Source organism: Mastigoproctus giganteus, chromosome 4, assembly GCF_048544385.1.
Source record: "Mastigoproctus giganteus isolate SK-2022 chromosome 4, ASM4854438v1, whole genome shotgun sequence".
In the NCBI taxonomy this organism is placed as follows: domain Eukaryota; kingdom Metazoa; phylum Arthropoda; class Arachnida; order Uropygi; family Thelyphonidae; genus Mastigoproctus; species Mastigoproctus giganteus.
Window position 1 is genome coordinate 195799817 of NC_143578.1, and position 27620 is coordinate 195827436.

Below are 27620 nucleotides of genomic sequence, written 5' to 3' on the forward strand. Positions count from 1 at the left end.
TATACCTGTTATAAGTAAGTCACCAACTTATGTAAGCCCAAGTTACGTAACTTTGGACTTGAGTATTTATTTATTTTTTGGATTGTAAAATTTAAAACAGTAAAAAAAAAATAATAATAAAATAAAAAATAAGCAATCAATAACGATGAATGCAGCAAGCACAAATTGCAAGAGTGAGATACGGATTAACAAGTTTACGAAGTTTGAAAAATAAGAATGAAGAGAAGATTCTGAAAATTTTTTTTTTTATTTCACCATAATAATAATATAAAAACCCACAATTCCAGTTATCGGTATTATCGCAAATGTGATAAGATCGAGTTTATTACCTGTTTATAATAGATTGCAGGAACAGAAAAGCCAAATAAACCGGAAACTGCAAATTGTTTTTATTGTTTTGTGGTTGAGCTCATGATAATAGTGTGTTCAGCCTTAACCCTGTGAAGTTTTTTACAGAAAATTTCATTTTGACCATTATCATGGTACTGACTAAGAGAATAAGTGACAGCGATACTAGTAAATCTACCAAGAAAAGGAAATCGATCAATTTGGATCAGAAAATTAAAATAATAAGGATGTATGAAAGTGGTCAAGCATTATCACATGCGGAATTTAGATTTGTTATTGTCAACAGTGAACACAATAATAAAGGACAAAGACAGAATACAAGATGCAGGGCTAGATTTAAACTTGTTATCACCCTCAGCTTTAACATGTATGAGGCCCTTCGTTCTTACTGTTCACCTGTGTCAATATTAAAAAAGAATTTTTTTTAAGATGGAGCAAGGCTCCTTGTAATGTGAAGCTTATATGTAAATCTGGCTCTGACAAGAAGCAATGAAGGGATCAGCACCAATGAAGTCAACTATAATAACCAAGACTATGAAATATATATCAGTTTTTACAGTACAATAACATGCGTTTTTTTTTTTTTTTTTTTCCTTTTATGTTTTCTCTTATGTGCTACTCTGGCTACTCTCCCTGTTTCCAGATAAAGTTTTTAATTGAACTAATTAAAAATATATAACTATTTTTCTTCATTATTCTGACATATCAGGGATATAGTAGCAGTATTTTATTAGTCATTCCCGAGTTACATAAAACTTGACTTAAGAAGTCCTAGAACTGAATCCTTTTACAGACTTGCTACAGTGTCTCTCAGTTTGGCAATTTCATTGCCTTTCTAAGTAGTGCACGTTAGTGAAACTGCATTGGTCAACCCAAATAAGTTTGTGAACATTCCATACTGGTAGTGTCATCTGTTCCGTGAGTAATCAGTAGTCTGATTACTCACGGAGCTGATTAGTATTACTATAGCAATCTTTACTTTCATTTGCCATCATTCTTAATTCTGCTTCGCAATGATAGGAAGAGCCGACATCGAAGGATCAAAAAGCGACGTCGCTATGAATGCTTGGCCGCCACAAGCCAGTTATCCCTGTGGTAACTTTTCTGACACCTCTTGCTTAAAACTCTTAAAATCAAAAGGATCGATAGGCCCCGCTTTCACGGTCATTAACCTACAAATCTCATTAACCTACAAAAACTCATTGTGTGTGTGTGTGTGTGTCAGTTGTTCTTGAAAGTGAAGTTATCATGCAATTTCTAATATATCTGGCCAGGACCCAAGCCAACTGGTGCAAGATTTTATGTTTACTGCATGAACTTTCCATAACTGCCACTACGGGAGCTCTCCCTGATTGCTGCTGAGCAGACTCTGTGTGCACATGCCAGTGCTTGGTGAGCTAGTGTTGCATGAAGAGTTTTTTTTTTTTTTTAAGCAGCATGTCACTGATGATCATTTTGAAACAAGTGTCATGTTGGACATACAGATTGAACAGCGATATGTGATTTGTTATTGTATCAGATGGGGCTTAAATTAGCATTAGCATTAGTAGAGGCATTTGATGCAAGAAAGCAAGCTTATGCAGCATCAGCCAAAAAAAAAAAAAAAACCCACTTCCACTTCACCCCTCTGTTCGTTCAAAATACCTGTCCAGCTGAGCCTTAAACTTATTTAGGCTATCAACCTCCACCACAAGGGATGGAAGTCTGTTCCACCAACCAACCACCCGCTGGCTAAAGGCAAATTTCCGCACGTCTATCCTACATCTGTCTTTCCTCAATTTGAATTTATGCCCTCTCAGGTGATTTTTCTGAGCTAGAGGAAGAATCCCATCAGCATTGAGCATGCTTAAACCATTCAAGGCTTTATACACCTCTATCAGATCACCTCGCTGCCTAGTCTCCAGACACTGTAATTTGCAAAACTTAAGCCTTTCTTCGTAAGAGCACCTCTTTGTTCCATTCACTAATCTTGTTGCCCTTCTCTGTACTCGTTCCAGCAGCTCTACATCCTTCTTGAAATGAGGCCTCCAGACCTGTATACAGTACTCTAGGTGTGGCCTGACCATTGCCTTATACAATGGAATAATCACCTCCTTATCCCTGCTGGAAAAATTCCTGTACAGTAATACCCCGAAGTTACGCGATAGGTGGGTCCGACGAAAATCGCGTAAGTCGAATTCGCGTAAGTCGGGGTACAACTTTGCATATAAATACATATAAATTTTGCTTAAATTGGGACCGAGGACTAACAAAAACAATAGTTTAGAAGAAAAATATTAATAAAATTGCAGTTCTTTATATATATTAATACAAAATATGTATTAAAAAACAAATGACTTACGTTAAAAAGTTATTTCGATGTCGATGGCTTCATAAAATCTAACAAATTCGTCTGACGACACAGCGCGTTCTTTTTTTCACGCAGAATTTCTTCGTAGCAAGCTAATAATTTTTTTATTCCTTGCTTTGTAGCTATAACGCGTTCTTCGTTGGAGTCTGTTTTCTAAAATTTTTAAGCCCTTTACAATTGAGCCCTTTTCAATTTTCAACCTGTCAAGTTTGCAATTGTCATGTGCTTTTCGCCGTTGCTTCGTTTAGGCCTGTAGCACGTGCTATATCACATGGTCTTTCATTTCGCTCAAAGCGTTTCACAATTTTATATTTTTTCTCTATCGACAGAGGCGGACTGGCCATAAGCCTTACCGGGGAAACCCCGGTGGGCCAGTGTGATTTTGGCCATAAACCATAGTATGAGGCCACTATAAATTAGCATTAGCATTAGCATTAGTAGAGGCATACGATGCAAGAAAGCAAGCTTATTCAGCATCAGCCCAAAAAAAAAAAAAAAAAAAAACCCTCTCCCATTTCACCCCTCCGTTCGTTCGAAATACCTGTCCAGTTGAGCTTTAAATTTGTTTAGGCTATCAACTTCAACAACAAGTGATGGAAGTCGGTTCCACCAACCAACCACCCGCTGGCCAAAGGCAAATTTCCGCACATCTATCCGACATCCGTCCTTCCTCAATTTGAATTTATGCCCTCTGAGGTGATTATTCTGAGAAAGATGAAGAATCCCATTGGCATTGAGCATGCTCAAACCATTCAAGGCCTTATACACCTCTATCAGATCACCTCGCCGGTGCCTAGTCTCCAGACTCTGTAATTTGCAAAACTTAAGCCTTTCTTCGTAAGAGCAACCCTTTGTTCCATTTACTAATCTTGTTGCCCTTCTCTGTACCCGTTCCAGCAGCTCTACATCCTTCTTGAAATGAGGCCTCCAGACCTGTATACAGTACTCAAGATGTGGCCTAACCATTGCCTTATACAAGGGAATAATCACCTCCTTATCCCTGCTAGAAAAATTCCTGTATATCATTGACAAGACACCATGAGCTACTCTTGCAGCTCGTCTGCACTGCTCAGAGAACTTCATATCTCCCTGCACAATTACCCCCAGGTCCTTTTCATTCTCCACCACTGTCAGTGTGGTACCGCAGAGTTGATACGTTGCTCTGGGGTTACTGTTTCCCATATGCAGTACTTTACATTTGTCAATGTTAAACTTCATTTGCCACCTCTCAGCCCATCTGTTCAACCTTTCCAGATCCTGTTGCAGCAGCATAGCGTCAGTAGTGTCCTTGACGACCCTGCCAACCTTTGTATCATCTGCAAACTTGGACATTAAACTTGATATCCCATCATCAATATCATTCATAAACACCGAAAACAACAACGGACCCAACACTGAACCTTGAGGAACTCCACTAATAACATTAGTCCACGTTGAGCAGTGTCCATTGATTACCACTCTCTGTCTTCTGCCACTCAACCATCCCCTTATCCATAGCAGCAATTTGCCTCCAATGCCACACTGCTCCAATTTGTGCAGCAGTCTTCCATGTGCAACAGTATCAAAAGCCTTTCTAAGATCCAAATATATAATATCAAAGTTATTCCCTGCATCCAGTTCTTTTGTGACTACATCATAGTATCCAATCAAATTGGTCAGGCAAGACCTGCCCTTAACAAAACCATGCTGCATCTGAGCTATAACTGAATTCTTGTCTAGATGATCCTGCAGTGCTTCTTTAACCAGTGCCTCCATTAATTTACCTGGAACAGAAGTTAAACTAACAGGTCTATAATTACTTGTGTCAGCCTTTGATCCTCCTTTGTGAATTGGGGTTACATTTGCACATCTCCAGTCTATGGGTACCTCCCCTGAGTCCAAAGAAGCTCTCATAATTATGGCTAGGGGTTTGCATACTTCCTTTGCGGCCTCCTTTAATATAACTGGATAGATCCCATCCACCCCAGGTGCCTTTTTTATGTTTATCCTCAACAATCTCTCCTCCACTTTCCTCTCAGTTATTACAAAATCATCCAGCTCACTGCCAATGTTTACTTTACCTACATCATTCTCCTTCCAGAATAACTCCTCATGCGTGAATGTAGATGCAAAATACTCGTTTAGATTGTTAGCCACCTGAGCAGGATCCTCAACTGTTGAACCATCAATATCCAGTGGACCAATCTGATTCATCCCTTTCCTTCTCGAGTTCAAGTATGTAAAGAACTCTTTTCTGTTTTTCTTTGCATCCTTTGCCAAGGATTTTTCGTAGTCTGCCTTTGCCTGCCTAATCTCCTTTGTGACTTGGTTACAGACCAACTTATATCTATCATAGGCTTCCATGTCACCCATTAATTTATATGTATCCCATGCATTTTTCTTCTCTGCCACATGTCTCATTAGTTCATCTGACAACCATTTAGGCCTAAACCTTGAACAATATTTCTTAGTTGGTATGTAAAGCCTGGTAGCCTCCAAGATTAGTTCCTTGAATGCTTCCCATTTTGAGTTTGCTGTTGGTAACATCATCAGTTGGTCCCACTGTATAGAATTTAAATACTGTCTCAGACCATCAATCATAGTCGCCTTTACGAAAACAAAAACCCTTCCCTTTACCTCTGATGGTAGTTACCTCCTTGAGTAAATCCCACTTCAACACACTGTGATCACTGCCACCTAGTGGTTCATTTATCTGCAGGTTCTTAATGCATGAAGAGTCACTACTGATAATCAGATCAAGAGTATTGCTCCCTCTTGTTGCCTCACGAACATGCTGGTGTAGAAAACAATCATCCAATAAATCCACAAAAGCCTTGCTAGTGTGCGAGTGACCAACCCACAAATTCCAGTCAATATCTGGGAAATTAAAATCCCCCATTATAAGACTCTCTGATTTACTGGCCCACTCTATTTCCCTGTACAATATCTTATTATACTCATCAGAGTCATTAGGCCTATAGCACACTCCTACTCTCAATTTTGATTTCCCTATGCTTATGTCACACCAAACTGATTCGGCACTGCCCTGTCCATCTATGTCGACTGGCTTCACTTCCTTGGACTTTATGTGTTTCTTAATTAATAGCATAACCCCTCCTCCCCTCCTGTCCTGTCTATCCTTTCTATACACATTGTATTCCCCAAATTCCAGTTCCGCATTACTTATATCTGTGTGACACCACGTCTCTGATATCCCAACAATATCTGCCTTTGATGTTTTGAGCAATACCTCAAATTCATCAAATTTATTTACTAAACTCCTAGCATTGGTGTACACGCAGGTATACATGCACCTGTTTCTATTCTTAGCTACCCTAACACAACCCATGTGTTTACTTGTAACGCAATGACTACCAGCAGTCTCTGAAATATCCTGCATCTTGTTTTTCAGACTTCTGCTCATTTCAATAGAAGCAGTGCAAGAATCACTTCCACCTCTGCCAGTGGCTACTGTTAATCTATTAGTCCTTGTATCCCCCCCAACTAGCAGTTTTCCGACCCACCTAACACTGCCTCGACAGCATCAGCAAAAATTCTTGCACCCTTTCTATTTAAGTGTATCCCATCCCTGTAGAAGCAATCTCTCCTGTTAACAAGTACAGTCCAGGCTGAAAAAAATTCTACCCCTTGAGCCTTGCACAATCCCTCCAGGGCCGAATTGATAGACAAGGCTCTCATCATATACTCCCTCCTATCGTGTCTGGGCAGAATTGCAGACACTTTCAAGTTCAACCCTAATTCACGGCTTTTTTTCAGCAGTGACCTGTACTTGCTAAGTAATTCCGCCGGTCTCCTACTCTTTTCAGGGTAAGAATTTTTGATCCAGTCCGCCTCTGTTTATCGATAATTGCTTTTCTTTTTCTCTCTGAATCTGCAGTGTCTTCACCAGGACGCTTCCTTTTCACACCTTTTAATTAAGTGTTTTACTCATTTTTAGGGAATAAAGCACAATTACAAAACGAGGAGGCACGCTTGATACGCATAAACAAAGCTGCGCGCATGTAGGAACTGAATAAACAACACCATAAAGGCAGAGATACACTATTAACACCTCACATTTCTAGGGGTTACTACCATAAAACAATAAAAATCCAGTTGCGTTTCTGCTAGTGAAATCTGTTATAAACTGGTAGTAAACTCGATCTAATTGCATTTGCGATTATACCGATAGCTGGAATTGTGTTGGTTTTTACGTTATTATGGTGAAATGTGTTTCCCCTTCACTAATATAAAAAACATAAAAGCAACAAAGTTGAATTTTGTTCATCTTTCGCTCTCATTCTCCGCCGTCTCACCGTATATCGATATGAAAAACGACCTTGAAGATAGTGGGCGGCAGCGTTGCCAAACGAAAAAATCAAGAACCGCGTAACTCCGAGTTCGCGTAAGTCGGGGTAGCGTAAGTCGGGGTATTACTGTATATCATTGACAATACTCCATGAGCTACTCTTGCACCCCGTCTGCACTGCTCAGAGAACTTCATATCTGCCTGCACAACCACCCCCCAAGTCCCTTTCATTCTCTACCACTGTCAGTGTAGTACCACAGAGTTGATACGTTGCTCTGGGGTTGCTGTTTCCCATGTGTAGTACTTTACATTTGTCAATGTTAAACTTCATTTGCCACCTCTCAGCCTCTCAACCTTTCCAGATCCTGTTGCAGCAGCATAGTGTCAGTAGTGTCCTTGACAACCCTGCCAACCTTTGTATCGTCTGCAAACTTGGACATTAAGCTTGATATACCATCATCAATATCATTTATAAATACAGAAAACAATAATGGACCCAACACTGAGCCCTGAGGGACTCCACTAATAACATTAGTCCAGGATGAGCAGTGTCCATTGATTACCTCTCTCTGTGTTCTCCCCCTCAACCACCCCTTTATCCATAGCAGCAATTTGCCTCCAATGTCACACTGCTCCAATTTGTATAGCAGTCTTCCATGTGCAACAGTATCAAAAGCCTTTCTAAGATCCAAGTATATAATATCAAAGTTATTCCCTGCATCCAGTTCTTTTGTGACTGCATCATAGTATCCAATCAAGTTGGTCAGGCAAGATTTCCCCTTAACAAAACCATGCTGTGTTTGAGCTATAACTGAAGTCTTGTCTAAATGATCCTGCAGTGCTTCTTTAACCAGTGCCTCCATTAATTTTCCTGGAACAGAAGTTAAGCTCACAGGTCTATAATTACTTGTGTCAGCCTTTGATCCTCCTTTGTGAATTGGGGTCACATTTGCACATTTCCAGTCTATGGGTACCTCCCCTGAGTCCAAGGAAGCTCTCATAATTATGGCTAAGGGTTTGCTTACTTCCTTTGCTGCCTCCTTTAATATAACTGGATAGATCCCATCCACCGCGGGTGCCTTTCTTGTGTTTATCTTCAACAGTTTCTCCTCCACTTTACTCCCAGTTATTTCAAGATTCTGTAGCTTACTGCTAGAGTTGAATACACCTCTGGCATTCCCCTTGCTGAATAACTCCTCATGTGTGAATGTCGATGCAAAATATTCATTTAGTTTGTTAGCTACCTGAGCAGGATCATCAACAGTTGACCCATCAATATCAAGTGGACCAATCTGATTCATCCCCTTCCTTCTAGAGTTTACATAAGTAAAGAACTCTTTGCTGTTTTTCTTTGCATCCCTTGCCAAGGATTTCTCGTAATCTGCCTTCGCCTGCCTAACCTCCTTTGTAACTTGGTTGCATATCAACTTGTATCTATCATAGGCTTCTGTGTCATGTGTTAATTTGTAAGTATCCCATGCATTTTTCTTCTCTGCCATATGCCTCCTTAGTTCATCTGACATCCATTTTGGCCTAAACCTTGAACAATATTTCTTAGTTGGTATGTAAAGCCTAGTAGCTTCCAAGATAAGTTCTTTGAATGCTTCCCATTTTGAATTTGCTGTTGGTAACATCATCAGTTGGTCCCACTGTATAGAATTTAAATACTGTCTCAGTCCATCGTAGTCGCCTTTACGGAAGCAATAACCCTTCCCTTTACCCCTAATGGTAGTTACCTCTTTGAGTAAATCCCACTTCAGCACACTGTGATCACTGCCACCTAGTGGTTCATTTATCTGCAGATTCTTAATGCATGAAGAATCACTGCTGATAATCAAATCAAGAGTATTACTCCCTCTAGTTGCCTTCCGAACATGCTGATGTAGAAAACAATCATCCAATAAATCCACAAAAGCCCTGCTAGTGCGTGAGTGACCAACCCACAAATTCCAGTCAATATCTGGGAAATTAAAATCTCCCATTATAAGACTCTCTGATTTACTGGCCCACTCTATTTCCCTGTACAGTTCCTTATTATACTCATCAGAGTCATTAGGCCTATAGCACACTCCTACTCTCAACAGTTTCTCCTCCACTTTACTCCCAGTTATTTCAAGATTCTGTACCTTACTGCTAGAGTTGAATACACCTCTGGCATTCCCCTTGCTGAATAACTCCTCATGTGTGAATGTCGATGCAAAATCGACACCAAACTGACTCAACACTGCACTGTCCAGCGATGTCGACTGGCTTCACTTCCTTGGTTTTTATGTGTTTCTTAACTAATAGCATAACCCCTCCCACCTTCCTATCCTGTCTAGCCTTTCTGTAGATGTTGTACTCCCCAAATTGCAGTTCTGTGAGCATCATTGCATCGGAAACAGTTTATAGAAGTGTATGGTAATGAGTGTCTTGGTAGGACGGCAATATTCTGGTATGACCCAACCTTTCAGTGTGACGTGAAAATGCCATGTCCCATATGGCTAATATTGTGCAGTCAGCGATCACTGCCATAGGTGCTGAGGTTCTGCCACATCCTCCCTTATTCATCAGACTTAGCCCCGTGTGATTTCTTCCTGTTTCCACGTTTGAAGAAAGCTCTGAAAGGCAAGCATTTTCGTGTCCAACACAATGATGCTCACAGAGTCACAAAAGAAGCATTTTGCAGTCTTTCGAAAATTGGCTTGCAAGAAGCATTTAATGTGTGGGTATGACAGTGGTGAAAGTGTGTACAGTTCAAGGGAGCGTATTTTGAGAAGGAGAAATCAACATAAGGTTCAGAAGATGACAATTAAGATAAAATCTTGCACCAGTCAGTGAATTAAATGATCACCCCTTGTATAAAGTATGTTGGGTGGATAAAATAAGTTTTCTTTAAATGAAATTAAACTTCAACAGTATTAATATTAGCTGTAGTATTAAGGCAAGGTTGCCCATCCAAAACAAAAAATAAAATAAAAAATTTTAAAAATAATAATAAAATAAACTACCTGTGTGACTACCTCCTCATGTATTGGCAAAATTCAAAAGTTAGCTTTTGAATTTTGCCAAGCTTTCAGCCTCATCCACCCATGGCGACAAGTTATTCAAGTAATTAACAACTCATTGGCTAAAAGAAACCCTGCAATCCAATCTGAACCTCTTCCTGTGTAATTTGAATTTATGGCTCCCAGTTCTGGAATCATTTATAACAATGAAAATTTCACCCTCATTTTACTTTCTTCTCTCAGACTATATACCTCAGTTAGTAGATCTCTTCTATGGTGCCTCATTACCAAACTCTCTAGTTCACATATTCAAATATTTCCTCACATACCCTTTTGATACCCTTTTGCTGATCTTACCAGGCATGTTGCCCACTTTGGACTCTTTCAAGAAACTCTACTTTTTTTTTAGGTGTGTAAACATTGTATTCCAAGTGCAGTCTTACAGTTGCCTTATGCAGTGGAATTATGACCACCCTATGTACGCAAGCAAGTGTTCGATAAATCATCAGTAGTACACCATGGATCTTCCTTGCTGCTTGTCTGCACTGCTCAGAGAACTTCATATCTGGCTGTATTGTAACTCCCAAGTCCCTTTCTTCCTCAACTGTTTTTAATACAAACCTACCAGTGAGTAAACCTGTACCAAAATTATGGGCTTCCAGACTTATTACAAACAGACAAGAAGTAATTCTAGCCAGGGCCAGGATCAGTCATACTCATTTAACCCATCTGTTCCTTTTGTCAGGGAATGACTCTCCTCAGTGTAATCACTGCCACACACCACTCACGGTCAAACATATACTTCTGGAGTGTACTCTGTCTAATAATGCTCGACTTGTAATAGGCATTATGGCCTTAGTAACCCTTGCACCATAAATCCAACAAACAACAATGCTCGACTAGTGTCATTCAGTTCTCTGGCAAGCTTAAAGGAACCTTTGTCGCTTAGCCATATCATAGGCAAAAAATCAGATCTCACTGAATTCTTCTCCTTCCTAAAATGAGTAGGATTATATAACTGTTTCTAACTGCTTCTACCTCAACCAACACAGGTACTCTCATAGGTACAATATGGCCTAAGTAGCCATTGCACTTAAAACCATATATCGACAACAACTACCAGTGAGGTAATTTGAATTTTTTTTTGCTTATGATCTGCATTAATAACTAATATGTAGAGCTTTCCTAATTGTTCTGCCTTATGAAAAATACTATTAGTTCTTTAGTTCTTTCACTTGTTATCAAATTTCTTTTCAGTGAGTTTTCCCTGGTGTACTAATTTGAAATAAATGTGTTCCTCAAAAGTAGAATATTTTGCTATTTATTTAAAAGGTGGTGTCACTCCTTAGTAACTGCTTCTGTGATATTGTTATCCATCAGAGAGTGGATAGATACCAGACAGCAAAAACTTGCAAAATGATTTATAAAAAAAAAGTGGCTTAACAAGATATGCCATATGGTGCTCAGAATTTACACTTGCAGAAATTTAAAGGTTGCAGCAAAAGTGAAATTACAAAAATATTTATAAGGAGGAACATTTTCATTCCTTTTCTTTATTTCTGTTTTAACCTGTGGAAAAAATAAGTCTTTTAACATAGAATTGTAGTTATAAAAAATTTTGATTATCTAATAATTTTTTTGAAGTTTTTTTCATTTTTATTTTTTCTCCTAATTTCACCCAATCAAATTGAGTGAAATATAATAGTAATAAAATAACAAAAAAAAAATCACCAAATAGAATATTTTTACTATTTCCCATAAGGTAACTAACCAATTCTGTTTGGCATTTATCCAAACTGTCTGCCACATTGGGAGCCAACTTATTCCACTGTCCAACAATCTCTAAGTTGTCACATAGTATAATCACAAGTTCCTTGGTATCAGATAAACACTTTAATTTTTCCTGCGGCTTCTTTAGTCGGACTAGTCATGGGGGGGAGGTGATTTTCAGAAAGCTGTTATTGTAGGAGCATATTTAGCAGGAGCCACAATCGAGAAAACAAAGGAAATCACTAGTGTGTCTAAAGCAACCATCTCAAAAGTGTACAATGAGAATGCAACTCTAAAAGGAAGAATTGAGGCAGAAAGTTGGTACTCCAAGAATGAAGCTGCAGGAATTTAAAGCGGATTGTGCATTAGAATAGAAGGTCCACCGCCATCATCATCATCTGTCATCATTCCACTATTCCACGGGTTGGCGTATGAAGCCCTGCCACCATGCCCTGTCCGCATACTTCTCTCTATCGTTGATTTCACTCCAGTTTCCTCCTCTCTAACGGCATTGGTCTTTATCATGTCCTGCCACCTCATTCTTGGTCTTTCCCTTGGTCTTTTGTTCCTTAATTGTAAATCAAACGTTCTTCTTGGCAAACGCCTCTCACTCATCTTCTTGACATGTCCAAACCATTTCAAATGGGACCTTTCAATCTTATTCTGGAGTTTTTCAACCTGAATTCGCTCCCTAATCACATCATTCCTGCTTTTGTTACTTCTTGTCTTTCCAGCCATGCTCCTTGCAAATCTCATTTCTGCCCCTTGAATTCTGCTTTCATTCTTTTTCCTCATAGTCCAAGTTTCAGATGCATACGTGATAATTGGTACTTAGTAGGCCTGATATATAGCCTTCTTATACTTCAGTGGTATGTTCCTGTTTCAGATCAGATCTCTTGTCTGCCTATTCTATTCCCACCCACTTGTATCCTTCTACTTATTTCTTAGTCTATCACTCCAGTCTTTGTAATGGTGCTTCCTAGATACTTGAAATTGTTAGCCATTTTTAGCTCTTTCCCTATGGTTGTAATGTATCCGTCAGGCTCGGCTCTCCTCTTTAGAACCATTACTTTACTCCTCTCCTGACTGAAAACTAGTCCAAATTCATTAGCCATATTAGCCCATATATCAACTTGCCATTGCACTTGTTCCCTGCTCTCTCTTCATACACAGAGATCATCTGCGAAGAGCATGACTTTCATCTGGACCTGACCAAGTTGTTCACCACCTTACATTGCACATCATTCATGACAGCTATGAACGGTAGTGATGACAGGATGCCTCCTTGCCTCAAACCTAATGTTATTTCGAAGCACTCCGTCAACCCCATCACTTTTCTTAATTGCTCACCGTATTGGTGTACAGTGATTTGCTCCAGTATTATGCTTATTTCAAATAAACAGTGAGAGGAAAGAATTTTACTCTTTTGGTTTTTTTTTTTTTTTTTTTCTTTTGTTATTTATTTCAAAGTTGGCAGTGATTAAGTAAATCAGGGCTATGTTAAAAAATTGCTATCTTTTTCATATCTAGAATAGAAACAAAGATGTAGAAATATTCCTTCCGTTCTGCATTCTCTCTAGAATAAACTTAGGTATATCTGTTTTGTTGGAAGTATTTTAATTCCTAATGATTAATAATGTATGCTATTTTTTAAATTTTATTTTATCTTTGTATCTTGCAGGAAGTGATCACATTTTATCTCCAGAAGGATTTTTGGAAGATCTACGCAAGTTGAGCAATTGAGCCCAGTTCACTGTTCTTAATAACCCAGGTTTTATGCACAACTAGTCATAACATTATTGTACAGTCTTTCTTCAAATACTTTAGCTTCATTAGAAGAGTGCTGGATGCTCTGTGGCTGAATGAAGTGCAGCAGGAAGGAATTAATGGTGCACAGCTAGGTTTTGACTGTCTTTTCCCATCAGCTATTACATAATTGTGAACATTTTACTCTTAATTTTTTACTTTATTCTTGGTGTACTTCTTGGTCAGGAAGGAATGTTGTGGTTGGACAGAGTTTGCTCTGTGAAAATAGAATGGTGCAGTGTATTGTGTGTGTTAACTTCAGATTATTTTTCAAAGTCAGTCTAAATTTCATGTATTGTGGTTATTTTGCCACCCTAAAAAACCCCGATTATTCAGTTCTAAATATATGTATTGAAAATGTTGTGATTCGTTATTTTTGTAAGTGGAGCAAGCTCTATTTATATAATTGATTATTAATTTTTTTACTTTTATAACGTATTTTTACTATTAAAAATTTGGTGAAATGCTGTTAATGACTATCTGCCTCTTTTGGGTAACCAAACTTCTTACACATAAATAAAGATTCAGAACACTTTATGAAAACAAAGATAATAAGTAATGCACCATCAACTTTAGGGCTAGAATAGTTGCAGTTGTGCAAAATTCACTTCTACTTTGCAATTTCAATTTTGCTATATCAAAATATATAATGTCAGATTGTCTCATTGTATTTGAAGAAAATCAGATATGTACATCAGCAAGCAGAATAACAATTTTAACAGAATAGAAATTATAGATTGCAGCTAACAAATCAAGGCGTGAAAAAAAGTTTCTAATTCAAAATTCTGCATTAAAACACACCTAATTAAGATTTTAATTTAGTCAGTAACTCGTGTAATAAACATAAATGAGGGATACTCGTGTAATTGATATAATAGATGAGTAAAAATGAAGGCGGCAAACAGTACATGCCTAAGATATTAGCAGATCTTAATTACATGAACACATGAAAGAAAAAAGATTTGAATAGCATTTGATACTAGGCATGAAGTTATAGAATTTTAATGGAGTGATGAAATTTGTAAGCAATATATACTCGTGTATATGTTTATAAATAGCAAGTAAATTTTATACTTTTATGTAATGCAATAAGTAAAGTTTAGTTCATAGTGTAGTTTGCAATAATAGAATAGCCATCTCAGGTTTGTTAGAATTCTAAATAATTGGGGAATTTTAGGGTAGAAATGGTTATCAACCTGATTTGTAGGAATCTGTTTATCAGCACTGGACATTACTTGTTGTAGTTGTTCATATGCAGTTATTTGGTGGACCAAATATTCTCATTAAACTGTACATACCTTAATTGGAGGGTGAGGGTAAGATTATATATATACACACATACACTATAATACATCCATTGTTTTCAAACCGATAGGTTTAGTTGCTATCCACAACTTCCTTCCTAGAAGTACTATTTGAAAGCTTTGTGAATTTCTTGTCTTATCCCATGTAGACAATCTTGTAAACATTGTCAAGCATTTATTAAATTTATATTACTCATACTGTACAGAAGCTATTAAGCTTGATAATTTATGGGCTTTTTTTTTTTTTTTATTATATCAATTCTAATGCACTGCTATACAGCCTGTGTAATATCTTTTCATGTTCATTGCTTAAGTTGTATAGTATCATGTATAAACTTCTATAGAAAAAATATTTTTTTTTTAACTGAAGATACCTGCTTAATTAAATTCTAATAATTTAGAAATTTTTATTTTTTTTTGGGGGGGGGGGGGAACATGTTTTAAAAAATAAAAGTGAATTTTAATCTCATTTCCATAGGGTGTGTCTACAGCATAGCATTAGAGGTTGATAACCAGCAGTTTGTGTCTTGACTATTGCAAAAAAAGTTACTGACTGACGGATTAAGTTTAAAAAACTTTCACATAAAGCTAAAATCAATTTGTATTTGATATTATAAACCAGCACTATTTTAAAATTAACCTGATTGTGATAATCATTCTGTAAGCATTCACTTTTCTTGTCTCTGAAGCTCTGAAGTATATTGATGATCTTATGGAAGGCAATAGTTGCATTCTTATACGTTTATGGAGGACAATGGTTGCATTCTCATAAGTTGTATATTTAGAACTGTATGTGCTTTCTATATCATGTTAAAATTTAAAATGTTTACTTAATAGTTACGTTTTGATAGCTGCTCTACTCTTTAATAAGTACAAATGGCATACATGATCACATTATTTATCACAGCAAAGAGAATCAAAATAGAGTTCTAGGATTGCAACATTGTTTAAAAGTTCTATGATTTTAGCTATTTAAGAATTGTTTTTGACAGAATTTTCTATTATCTGAGCATTGCAAATAAAATATAATGTAATAAACTTTGTAATGAACTTTAGCATTTTTTTAATGTAGTCCCAGTTTATATAGGTTTTTAAAAATATTTATGAATTACTAAATGATGCTATCATTATTTCTGCAGAAAATTAATATTAAACTTTTGAACATGGAGCTTAATATAATGTTAAGGAAAAATTTTCTGCAGCTAAATAGTAACAATATTAAAGCTTGAAAGCTAAACATAAAATTACCTTGAATATAAATAAGTAAAAAATTACTTCTGGTTGTTAGGTATTTTAACATATTAGATTGCAAAGGCAGTAATGATTTTAAGAAAGGTTTATTGTCTGCATGTGTGCAGACAAATGGGTTTTTTTTTTTTTTTTGCATATATGTGGACAAACTTTTGTTGCATCTATGTATAGTTACCAACAAGAAAGTAACACAGCAACTACATTTGGTTGTGGTTGAAGTCATTGGCTGTGACAAAATCTTAGTTACCAAAGGAAGTGTGGATTAGGCAAGCTTTATTCTTTACTTAATTAAAAGATTTTATTGTTGTTTTAGAAAGTTAAATATTATAGCTGATTGGCTTTTTATCTTTTGTTGTCACTGCAAAAAAGTAAAGTTATTAGATTTTGTTGACTTAATTAACTGAATTTAAATTGTTTTGCTTAATACTTGTTGATAACAGTTTCATTACAAATTACTAATTCTCCTTCTTAAAATTAGGCTGTTTACTTACATTACTAAATGTTAGTGACACAGTTACTAATATTAAGAACTGTATGTGCAGAGGTCCAGTACTGTTTTTTTTTTTTTTTTTTTTTTGTTTTTTGTATTTTTCTTTTTTTTTTTTTTATAGCCGGTATCTTCATTGCTTCTGATGCAGTATTTGTGTGATCAGTAATTCAGATATACTTCTGATCTGGGAGGGGAAAAAAGAAGAAAAAAATAAATGTGTAACTAATTCTGTGATGTAATGTAAGCACAGATTTTAAGATATTTTTGAGAGATTATTGGTTATGAAAATTAATATAATAAATCTCATGCATTTGTAGCTAGTAATTTTATGTAAATTAATGTTAAAACTATCTGCGAAAGTCATGAGAGATGTATGACCACATCACATCATTTGCTTCAGTTTCCTGTAAATCCTCTTTAAAATGGGACCAGTTAACACAAACCATTGTGCACATAGTATTCTGATATACATTCCAAGCAAATGATATTTATTTGCTATTTATTCCAAGATCTTGTTTTTGATTTTAAATGTAATCTGTACCAATGGTTTTATCATATTGAATGGGATTTGGTTATTCATGCTTCATTTGGTGTTGATTCTCATCATTGCTTTCTAATGCAATCTGCCCTGTGCACTTTTTTCTTTTTTTTTTTTTTAATTTATTTGAAATTTTTGATTTTGATCCACTGTGTAGAAAAATAAAGCAAAAATGTTTTTGAAACATAGATTTGAGCCACAAAAACTACAACTTAACAAAAATCAAGGAAGTTTGGTACTTAAAATTGTGGAACAAAGGGTTTTTTTTTTTGTAGAAAAAATTAGTTTTTTTTATTATGTTGATTTTCAAGGGATGTTAAGTTATCATGGAAAGTACTTAAAACTGTTAAATCTGTTGATCTCATGATGATTAAATGATTGTCTTATAGTTCCCCCCCCCCCTTCCCAGCACTACAGAAATTGTTAAATCAAACTTTAGCATTGTCTTGTTAGGCGTTGCTGTTGTATAATCTTGAAATTGCAAAATTAACTTTATGCTTTATTTTTTATTAAAAGGCATTAGGAGTTATTGGACTGTTAAACAGATATATATTGGGTGCTGCCTACCAAGACTTTGCCTCATGTTGTTCTGCCTATTTGTATGCCTGAAGCTCGACTTTAAATTTCTGCCAAATGGAAGCATGACTGTCTTGTTCTTTTTTTGAGAGCAACAACTAAGTCATTGTTAAAGTGTGTACTTGTAATTTTTGTTGTTGTGTAGCTCCATAGAATAAAATATAGTTAAAATCTGTCATTCCCTTTATATGTGTTTGTTGTAGTTATTACATGATAAAGTTTAAAGAAGATACTTTCCTCTTAAATAAACTTTTATATTCATTAGAGATGATTTATACATAGATGCAATGCAACTTGAAAGTACCAGTGTTGAGAGATGGGAATAACACCCATGTCATAAAACCTATACAGGGTGTTTCAAAAACAGCTTTACAACTTTGAAAGAGTATATAAATTTATTTCAAGGACTTATGTAATATTTTGAAATGTCAGAATGTTGTAATACGCTTCTAGTGTAATGCACATCGATTGGAGTACCCAATACTACCACCATGAGTGTTCCCGGGCAGTTGAGATCAAGATGGGGACTTTCACAGGTGCAGAGCGGGCTCGTGTGTTTTGGTTCAAAGAAACTGTCTGCTACACAAGTTCAAAGGAAGTTTCACACTCAGTATTGTAAGGAACTCCCAGTAGGCCTACAATGTACACGTGGCACAAGTTTTGTTGAGACCGGATGCTCTGTGTTCCCGGTTAAATCACCCAGTTGGCCATGTGTTCCTGACGATGTCATGGAAAGGGTTAGGGTTAACTTCATTCAAAGTCCACTAAAGGCAACACGACGTGCGTCTTGGGAAAGTATTCCATGTGTGACGAGTGTTACGAAAACATTTACACTTAAAAGCGTACAAATTGTCCATCGTGCAACACCTTACGAATGGAGATAAGCTGGTTCATAAGGAATTCTGTATGCAAGCGTTGCATCAGATAGAAGACGACGAGAGATTTCTGGACTGCATAATTTTCAGTGATCAGAACACATTTCGTGTCACTGGTAAGGTCAACTCCCACAACTGCAGGGCCGACCGGGCTAGCCGGGTGGGTAAAGTGCCTTCCTGGCAACCCAAAGGTCGCGGATTCAAATCCTGCCTTGTGCTTCGATCAGAGTACTACAAAAACCTTGGGAGGTGCATCATGGCCACAGAAGCCGATGTGCCAACAACTAACTAAAACAACTGCAGGATTTGGGGCACCAAAAATCCACGTGCCTCCCTGAAACATGTTTGTGACAGCCCAAATGTGAACGTGTGTTGGGCCCTCAGCAAAGAAAGTGTATGGCCCTTTTTTGTGGAGACTACCATTACTGGTATCGTGTATCTAGACATGCCCCAATGGTTTCTCATTCCACAAATTGATGAAGATGACCAAGAAGAATGCATTCACTTCTAGCAAGATGGCACACCCACTCATTACCTTGGAGAAGTGCGCAAGCACCTCAACACGTTTCCCAGGTTGGATTGGTTGAAGGGCCGATAGTATGGCCACCTCATTCCCCGGGTCTTACACCTATGAATTTTTTCTTATGGATATTTGTTAAAGATCTAGTGTATGTACCACCCTTACCTGCATATGTCGCTGAGCTCCGAACTCGAATTACCACTGCAGTTGCAGAAGTGATGCCAGAGATTCTACACCATGTTTGGCCAGAAATTGATTACAGGTGGGATGTCTGCTGCATTATAAATGGAAGACACATTGAACCATATCTGAGGTAAAACTTGAAGTGTTTTGCTACATTTGACATTTCAAAATATTGTGTACATCCTTGAAATGTATATACACTTTCAAAGTTGTAAAGCTTTTTGAAACACCATGTATTATAAACATTGAACTTAATCCAATAAAAAATGTGTGGAAATAATGTTTCACACATTTGTTGGAGCTTTGTAGAGAGAGAGAGAGAGAGAGAGAGAACGGTTGTTTTTTACTGAGTTTCAATGATGGATAAATGCTGGTTGCATCACTATAACCTGGAAACAAAAACAGATCAGCAAACAGTGAAAATATCTTCACCAATCCCTGGAAAAGCCAATGTTTGTTTGCCACAAGCCTTCAGTCTTCTGGGACTAAAGGTATCTTTAAACATTACATCCCAAAAGCAATAGCATTACTTGGAAGTACTATAAAAAGTTAATATCCTCAACTTTCCTAGGAAGGAATGTTAAGAGAGAGAAGTTGAAGAGACACTGGAAGCTATACAAAGGTGTTTGACTCCTAGCCAACAATGCTCCTGCTCTCAAGGTTATTCTCACTTCTCATGGTGTACTATGCAATCATATGTGGCTTTGAAAATCTGCTGTCCCACATTATTCCAACTCACCTTCAGACTGATCAGTAGGTAATTAATGAAGTGGAAGCTTGGTTTTCTGCTCAAAGTGATTTGCTCAGTCCCAGGGGTCCTGAAGGAGTTTATCCACAGATTTAAAAATGTGTAGCTTTAGAATGTAGTTTCATGAATGCTGGATGAAATTTCCAAACAGGATGTGCTGACACAAGGATCCCATCTCGGAGAGTTCAAGGTCAGCCAGTGCTCTCTGCTAGTGAGAAGTTCCCTAAGTCATGGTGTTGAGTGGATGTCACTAGGGTTGATGTCCAGATTTGGTTTGGTCTAATTCTTCAGTGAAGATGGCTGTGTTAGAGAACAAGTTCTTGTGAGTTGATTGCCATGTCTGGTGATCCTGTCATTGTTGAAGAGGTTCCTATAACTACTGTGAAGTTAGCAATGTTCTTCACAAGTAGAATATAGTGCTGTTACAGGCAGTTGACTTCCACTTTGTTACAGCTAACAGTGAGTATAGAGTTGAGTGTCACTTCTGGTGATTTTATCAATTTTGGAAGAGGTAGGAGAGTAACAGAAATGTTTTTCCTATGTTACTGAAGGATCAATTATTGTTACAGTGGCAGATGGCTTCCACATTGTGTGGGAGATGTCCATTCGTAGGAATTTGGTCACAGGTTGTATACCAGGTAAAAAGTTGATTGTGTGGTCCAGTGTTGGGGCCAGCCTTCAGTGGTAGCACAGTTGGTAGAATCGCCATCCTCCCCCACTTTGGGAGAAAAGACCTGAATTCAAATCTCGTCAATAATGCGAGAATGTTTTATGGATCTTTTTGACATGTCTAATTTAGTCTAGGCGAGGGTAGCATGGTTTTTTTTTTGCCTAGAAAAAATTAACCACAATGTAATTTACAGACAGTATTATATGGAGCAATATGGTCATAGTCGCTGGTACCTCTAAAACCCCACAACAAAAGTGTTGGGGTAGGAAGACAAAGTTATGTTCCCTGTCCTTCAGGATGTGTCCATAGGTTATGTTTTGTCCAGCAAGAGAAGATCCACAGAGGCAAAGTTGCAGTAACTAAACACAGGTGAAGACTTTGTTGTCCTACAGTGCAGCTTGGTGACCACAATCAGTTTATGTTGTGGTGGTCAGGTCACGTGTAAGTTTGTTCTCTTGTTCCTGTGTGACTTCCGTTTAGTCACAGTCGAAGATCGGTCCTGACCACCACAACATAAACTGATTGTGGTCACCATGTTTATGCGGTCAATTTAATCATGCTGTTGGAGTTTGCATGCCAGACAACGCCACATTAAGATACGGACTAGTAGGGCACTTGAATGGGGAAAAAAGAACAATGAGGGAAAAAAATATATATATCCTTAGTAAAGGGGGCCAAAAACTTTCTGCCTGGGAAGCAGAAATATCTTAGTGCGGCTCTTTTGCCAGGATGTCATTTATGCTGTTCTTAGGTAATAGCCACCCTATATTTGAAGATAGCGTCAACAGACCTTCAGAAGGCTGCAGTTAATTCTGGTGCTTAGCCTTTGGTTGGTGTAGCAGCCAGTATCTATTTTGAGTTGTGTCCAGATGTCTGTATAGGTGACGACTGTCACCTATACAGAGACATCGTGACTGTTCAATAAATGTCACAGTAACCTATACTGTGACAGTTTTCACAGACACCTCAGATTTCATGTTTCCACAGAAAAAATCTGAGGTGTCTGTAAGGCCCGTGCTGTGAAGTTTATCATTATTATTATTAGCCATATGGCGTGAGGAAGCCTGGGGCTTATGCTGCACCAGCCAAAAAAAAAAAAAAATTTTGAATTCCCTCGAGAGAGAGAGTGTCAGAACTAGAAGAGAATCACCAAAAAAGAGAATAATGATATCCAGCTCAGAAATCTGGGTGTGCCAATCCCATACTCATCAGATGTGAGTCATTAGGCATCATTGAAGATACCATGACCCATCAAGAGGAAGAGGGCATGCAGCCCTCTTCCTGTTGATGGGCCATAGTATCTTCAATAATGAGTCATTTAGTGCAATTTTTGCAGTTGTCTCTTATTACTGGTATGTATTTACAGGTGATTACTCCGTTCTGTGTAATGTTTCATTTCTCCTGCCATCTGGAGACTAGCAGCGTTATAATCCCGGCTAGGTCTCGTGTAGGTCTATCTGGATGTTTTGAGCATTGCTTTCGCGGAGGCACTTTATATGGTGGTACGAATTGGTCCTTGATTTTGTCACAGACATTCTCTCAGATATGCCAGACCAGCTGTATTTGCTACCTGGGAGTCTACAACGCTGATGGAATTGATATTCGGGTGACACTCAAATCAAGTGGACCCAATTTGGCGAAGTCCGTATGGTCTGAGACAGCCAAATCCTCTGTTTGAACCTTCACGATGGTGGGACTGTTAGTAATCCTGGGTATAACCTCCATGCACAAGTACATTGTGGGTGACCACCTAGGTGTGAACCAACGTAAACGGGGTCGAGGTGTGGCACCCAAACCATATGGAGGAATGTCGCCCCTCTATGTTACCAGGCGATAGTACTAGGTGGTAGATGACGCTCATAAACGGGTGCAAAACCACCACTTTCTTATTGGAGGCTTGAAGTGGTGGAACCCATGTTTAGTCCCTAGCGCTAAGTTCCGGTCAACCCTTCCCTATCTCTTGCATCAGGCAGTATGATTGATGACTTTTGAGGTTATGGTGAATGAACATCGTGGTGAGATCAAATATTCCTTACATTTCGAGGGTACGGCTCTAAAACGATGTTTGCAGGCCGGCCGCTAGTTAGTACACCGGACCGAACCTATTGGTAACTCTCTAGGAGGCTACCGGATCAGCTAGTATATAATCTTGCTACCTCTACTCTGCAGATAGTGACTGGAGGGACTCTGAGTAGTGTGTGCGGGCAGAATTGTCGAGGCCACGTTATGTCAAGGATCTGGGTATATTCTTACCATAGGTACACCATATCCAAAAAGTGTGGGTACACCCCCCCCCACACTTTTTCTTACTATTGAATACACCATGAATTGTCAAATTAATAGAGTAAGCTTATCTGCAAAAAGATCTAAACCTCTCAAGCACTTCCTAATTCATTTCACAAATATACGTGGTCTCAATTCTAATTTCAACGATGTCCATTTCCACTTACAGTCTGCCAAACCTCATGTGCTTTTTCTGAAAGACTCTCAGTTATCGGGTGATTCAGATACTGCTCATCTCAGATGCCCAAATTATTCACTGTATGATTCCTTTCGCCTCAAAGGTGGTACTTGTGCATGTGCCCGTTCTGATATTCCCTGTCAGAGAATTGGCAATTCGGAATCTCCTCTCTTTGATCTTCTCTGGCTTAAAATCTCTCTACCTCATTGTGTCAAATTCATCTGTTGTCTCTACCGTTCTCCCAATTCCACTAATCACTTGGAGCTCTTTGACTTCCTCTCTTTACAACTTGACTTTCTCCAGTCCAACTTTCCTAACAGTGAGGTAATTTTCCTTGGTGATTTTAATGTCCAAAGCTCCAGCTGGCTTCCGTTTTCTAGTCACACCGTCCCAGCTAGTTGAGATGATGAGGCTTTTGCAATTACTAATGACCTTGCACAGATTGTTCATTTACCTACAAGAAAACGGGAAAATCCTAATCATATAGCCAACACGCTTGATCTTTTTCTCACAAACAACCCTTCTAAGTACACAGTTGAAGTAAGAAGTCCTTTAGGCACTTCAGATCACAACTTGGTGATTGTCTCTTCTCCAATGGAGCCTTTATCTCATGGCTATTCCCAACCTTGTGTTGTTGGGCATTACAAGAATGCAAAATTGAATGACCTGCGAGATTTCTTTTCCTTGGCCGGATTACTGTTTCAAAACTTCTGATGTCAACATTTGCTCAGATCGTGTCAGTGAAATTATTTTTGCAGGAATGGAATCCTTTATCTCACACTCCACTTTAAATCTCTTCCTTTATCTAAACCTTGGTTTTCCAATAAATGTGCTAACGCTGTTCAAGAGAAGAATGTTGCATATCGTAATTGGCTTGTTTCTAATTCTTCAGTTTCATATTCTGCCTACACCAAAGCTCTCAACAATTCTAAAGCAGTTATTAATCAGTCCAAACTAGAGTTCGAACAGGCTAATAAGAGTAGAAAGCTTGCTTCTTGCCCAAATGGTAGCCGAGCATTCTGGTCTCTTGCCAAAGCTATTGACCGCAACTTTTGCCCACCTCTGCTTCCAGCTCTGTCCAAACCAAATGGTTCTGTTGTCACTTCAGCCAAGGATAAAGCTGACCTGCTAGCATCCCATTTTTCTTCCAACTCATGTATTAATGATCTTGGTAAAACTCTTGCCACCTTTCCCAACACGCTCCATTCAGTGCCTCCTGTGGTCTTCCGTCAAACGGATGTCAGAAGGATTTTGACGATTCTTGATCCTAAAAAGTTCCAGGTCCCGATGGTATTTCTCCACTTGTTCTCAGAACCTGTGTCCCTGAACTTACTCCTATTCTTTGCCCCTTTTTTTCACTTTCTTATTCGAAAGGTGTTTTTCCTTCTGCTTGGAAATTTTCTCATATCCAGCCAGTTCCTTAAAAGGGTAACAAACCTCTCCCATCCATTTATCGTCCCATTGCAATTACTTCTACTCTTTCTAAAGTAATGGAGAAATCAATTAACCGCCAACTCTTAAACTACCTAGAAACCTTCCGTCTGATCAACGATCCCAGTATGGATTCCGCCAGTGTCGATCCACGGGTGATATTCTGGCTTATGTTTCCCATTTATGGACTAATTCAATGGAAATGTTCGGTGAAACACAAGTAGTTGCTCTTGACATCTCAAATGCTTTCGATCGTGTTTGGCATAAAGGTCTTCTAAACAGGCTTCCATGTTATGGTTTGCCAACTGTTTTTAGTAATTGGTTATCCAGGTTTTTCTCTGATCGTTCACTGAGGGTGATGGTAGATGGTTCTCTGTCTTCTAACTTCTCCACTAATGCCGGTGTCCCCAAGGTTCAGTTCTTTCCCCCTCTCTTTTCTTCTTGTATATTAATGACCTTCTTCCATTGACTGGAAATCGTATCCATTGTGTTGCCGATGATAGCACATTGCATTCCACTTTCCATTTTGAGAAACCTTGCCCTGCTGAATTCGAGAAGTTGAAGTTGAATTAGCTTCAGCTTCAATTTCTCGAAAATCTGCTACCAATTCCTTAAATGCCGATATTCAGGTAATTCTTTAGTGAGGCGAAGACAACTTAGTTGATTTCAACCCTACTAAAACTCAGTCTTGGCTTATATCTCGCAAAAAGGATTCTTCTGCTTCTCTGCTTATCTTCAGTGACACTCCGATTTCTAGGCAAAATGATCTTTTGGGGGATTACCCTGACTTCTAATCTCTCTCTTGGCACAAGCACATTACAAATATTGCTTCCTCTACATCTAAAAAACTTCGTACTCAGTGTTACTTTTCTTCCAAACAGCTGCTCACTGTGTATAAATCACAAATCCGCCCTGCCATGGAATATTGTTTCCACATCTGGAGTGGAGCCCCAAAACCCCTCTCAGGCTTTTTGATTCCATTCAGAAGAGGGCAGTTTGGTTAATTAATGATTCATCTCTAACATTCTCTCCACTCGCTGTCTCATAGACGTACTGTTTCTGTTGCATGCCTCTTCTACAGATACTTCCATGGGCACTGTTCTTCTGAATTGGCTTCTATAATTCCCGCTCTCTCTTTCAAAACATTCCGAACACATGCCGCCACCAGGCAACATCCATTTATTGTCCAACTTCAGACTCACAGAACCAAGTTTTCATCTTCCTCGTTTATTCATTCAACTGCCGTTTTCTGGAACGACCTTCCTTCATCCGTATTTCCTGAAAATTACAGTCTACAGAAATTCGAGTCCAATGTCAACAAATATCTTCTTTTGACTTCTCAAGCTCCAACCCAAACACGGTACTAAATACTATAGGTTCTAACTGCCCTCTTGGGTTTACATAAAAAAAAAGGGGGAAAAAAAAAGAAACTTCGATATCAATTAGGATCTTGCCAGTGAGGACCTGCAGAGCAAAGGTGGAGGTAGTTCTGCTGATCTTGGTCATTTCTAGGAGGGTAGTCCTTTGACAGTGATCCAAAGAACCCTCTTCTGTGTGTGCCTTTGAAGTAGGTCACTGTTCAAGGTACTCATGACTATCCATTGCCAACGGAGCCTGAAATTTGCGTTTGAATAGCATCAGAATCACATTTTGTACTATGCTGGGTGAATGGTAGGCGGAGGGTACAGTGAATGATCCTAAGTTTCGAGAATAACATGTATTCCTTGCCTGAGTCTGAATAACTAAGATGCATTGTAAAAATATCAATAAAAATTCATTCTAGTGGAATTCAAATCAGACCTTCTCCACTAGCGTGAGGAGGCCATTTATTATGGCCACTCTGCTGACTGTGAAGGCAAATGATATACATCCCACAAAAATAGCTGACAGATTTTCAGAAGGTAGTGAAAAATGTCTGCATACTTTTGTTAAGGTATTAAAGATTAACTGAGAACTCATATTGTGCTGAGAAAATTCAGCACATTTCTAAAAAAGTTCAGAAATGACATTGAGCCTAAGAAACAGCCAGATATACATTTATAGTGACTGAGAACAGTTTATGTGCTTAATTACCTTATTCGTTTTGGCAAAGGAAAACCTGAGTTCGGAGCTGCAAGCACCAGTTGAAAACCTGTAAGTGTAACAAAAAAACGTGGACGGGATTGATTGAAATGATCCTGTGAGGTGATGAGCCATGCTACTTACTGCCAATGCTGAAATTACACTTTATGAATAAAAAATTAGAAACCTTAATTCAATATATAGAAGGAACATCTTTTTTTTTTTTAAATTGCAGCCGTACACATCCTACTGATTCCACTATGTTTCTGATGGAGCTTAGCTTCAGATTTGACTATTCTTCCATCAGGATATTTGTCAGCTGCTGTATTGTAGTATAAGGAACTGCAATGCTGAATTTCCATTTCCAACATTCTCATAGGTTCTCAAATTGGATCCAGATCTGGAGAACTAGGTGGCCAGGATAAACAGTGTCCAGCTGAGGGTGAACGAGGCTCTTGCCTCAGTTTAAAAGCTGGAAGGGGTGCCAAAAGAAAGATTAAATAATTTCCAACTTTCCATCATTAACAGTAGTGCGAAAATTTTCATTCTTGCCTCGGTACTAAAATGGCTCGGCACGGCCCTGAGGATAAATGTTCAAACTTTTGGGCATGTTCCTCAAACCATTCATATACAGTTTTAGCACAGTGGATAGTTGCGTTTTCTTCTTGAAAGAATCTATCTGAAGCATTTCAGGGTGCATTTGGTCTGATATGACAAAAAGTTATTCACTGGAGGTAACACTATTCACCGGTTTGAGCAGACCCCGTCCATACCACCTCCAACCACTTTAGTGGTTGATATTCACTCCGTCATTGGTACAAAAAAAAAAAAAAAAAGTGTAAATCGAGACTCATCAGACATATGATCATATTTTAAACTTCACAGTCCAGTCTTGCCGGTTCAACTCAAATCTTTTGATTTTTTTTTTTTTTTTTTACAGAAAGTAATGGTTTTCATATAGGC

General features: G+C 38.2%; 1 protein-coding gene across 1 annotated transcript in view; it reads left to right on the top strand.

The window, feature by feature from the left end:
- The window catches only part of LOC150087303 (protein ROP-like), a 176423-nt gene extending 161499 nt beyond the window's left edge, over nucleotides 1-14924 (top strand). The window contains exon 15 of the mRNA XM_090371968.1: nucleotides 13425-14924. Within this exon, the coding sequence (XP_090228094.1) occupies nucleotides 13425-13486 (62 nt within the window). The 3' untranslated portion in view covers nucleotides 13487-14924. The remainder of the gene's footprint in view (nucleotides 1-13424) is intronic.
- Nucleotides 14925-27620: the final 12696 nt, after the last annotated feature.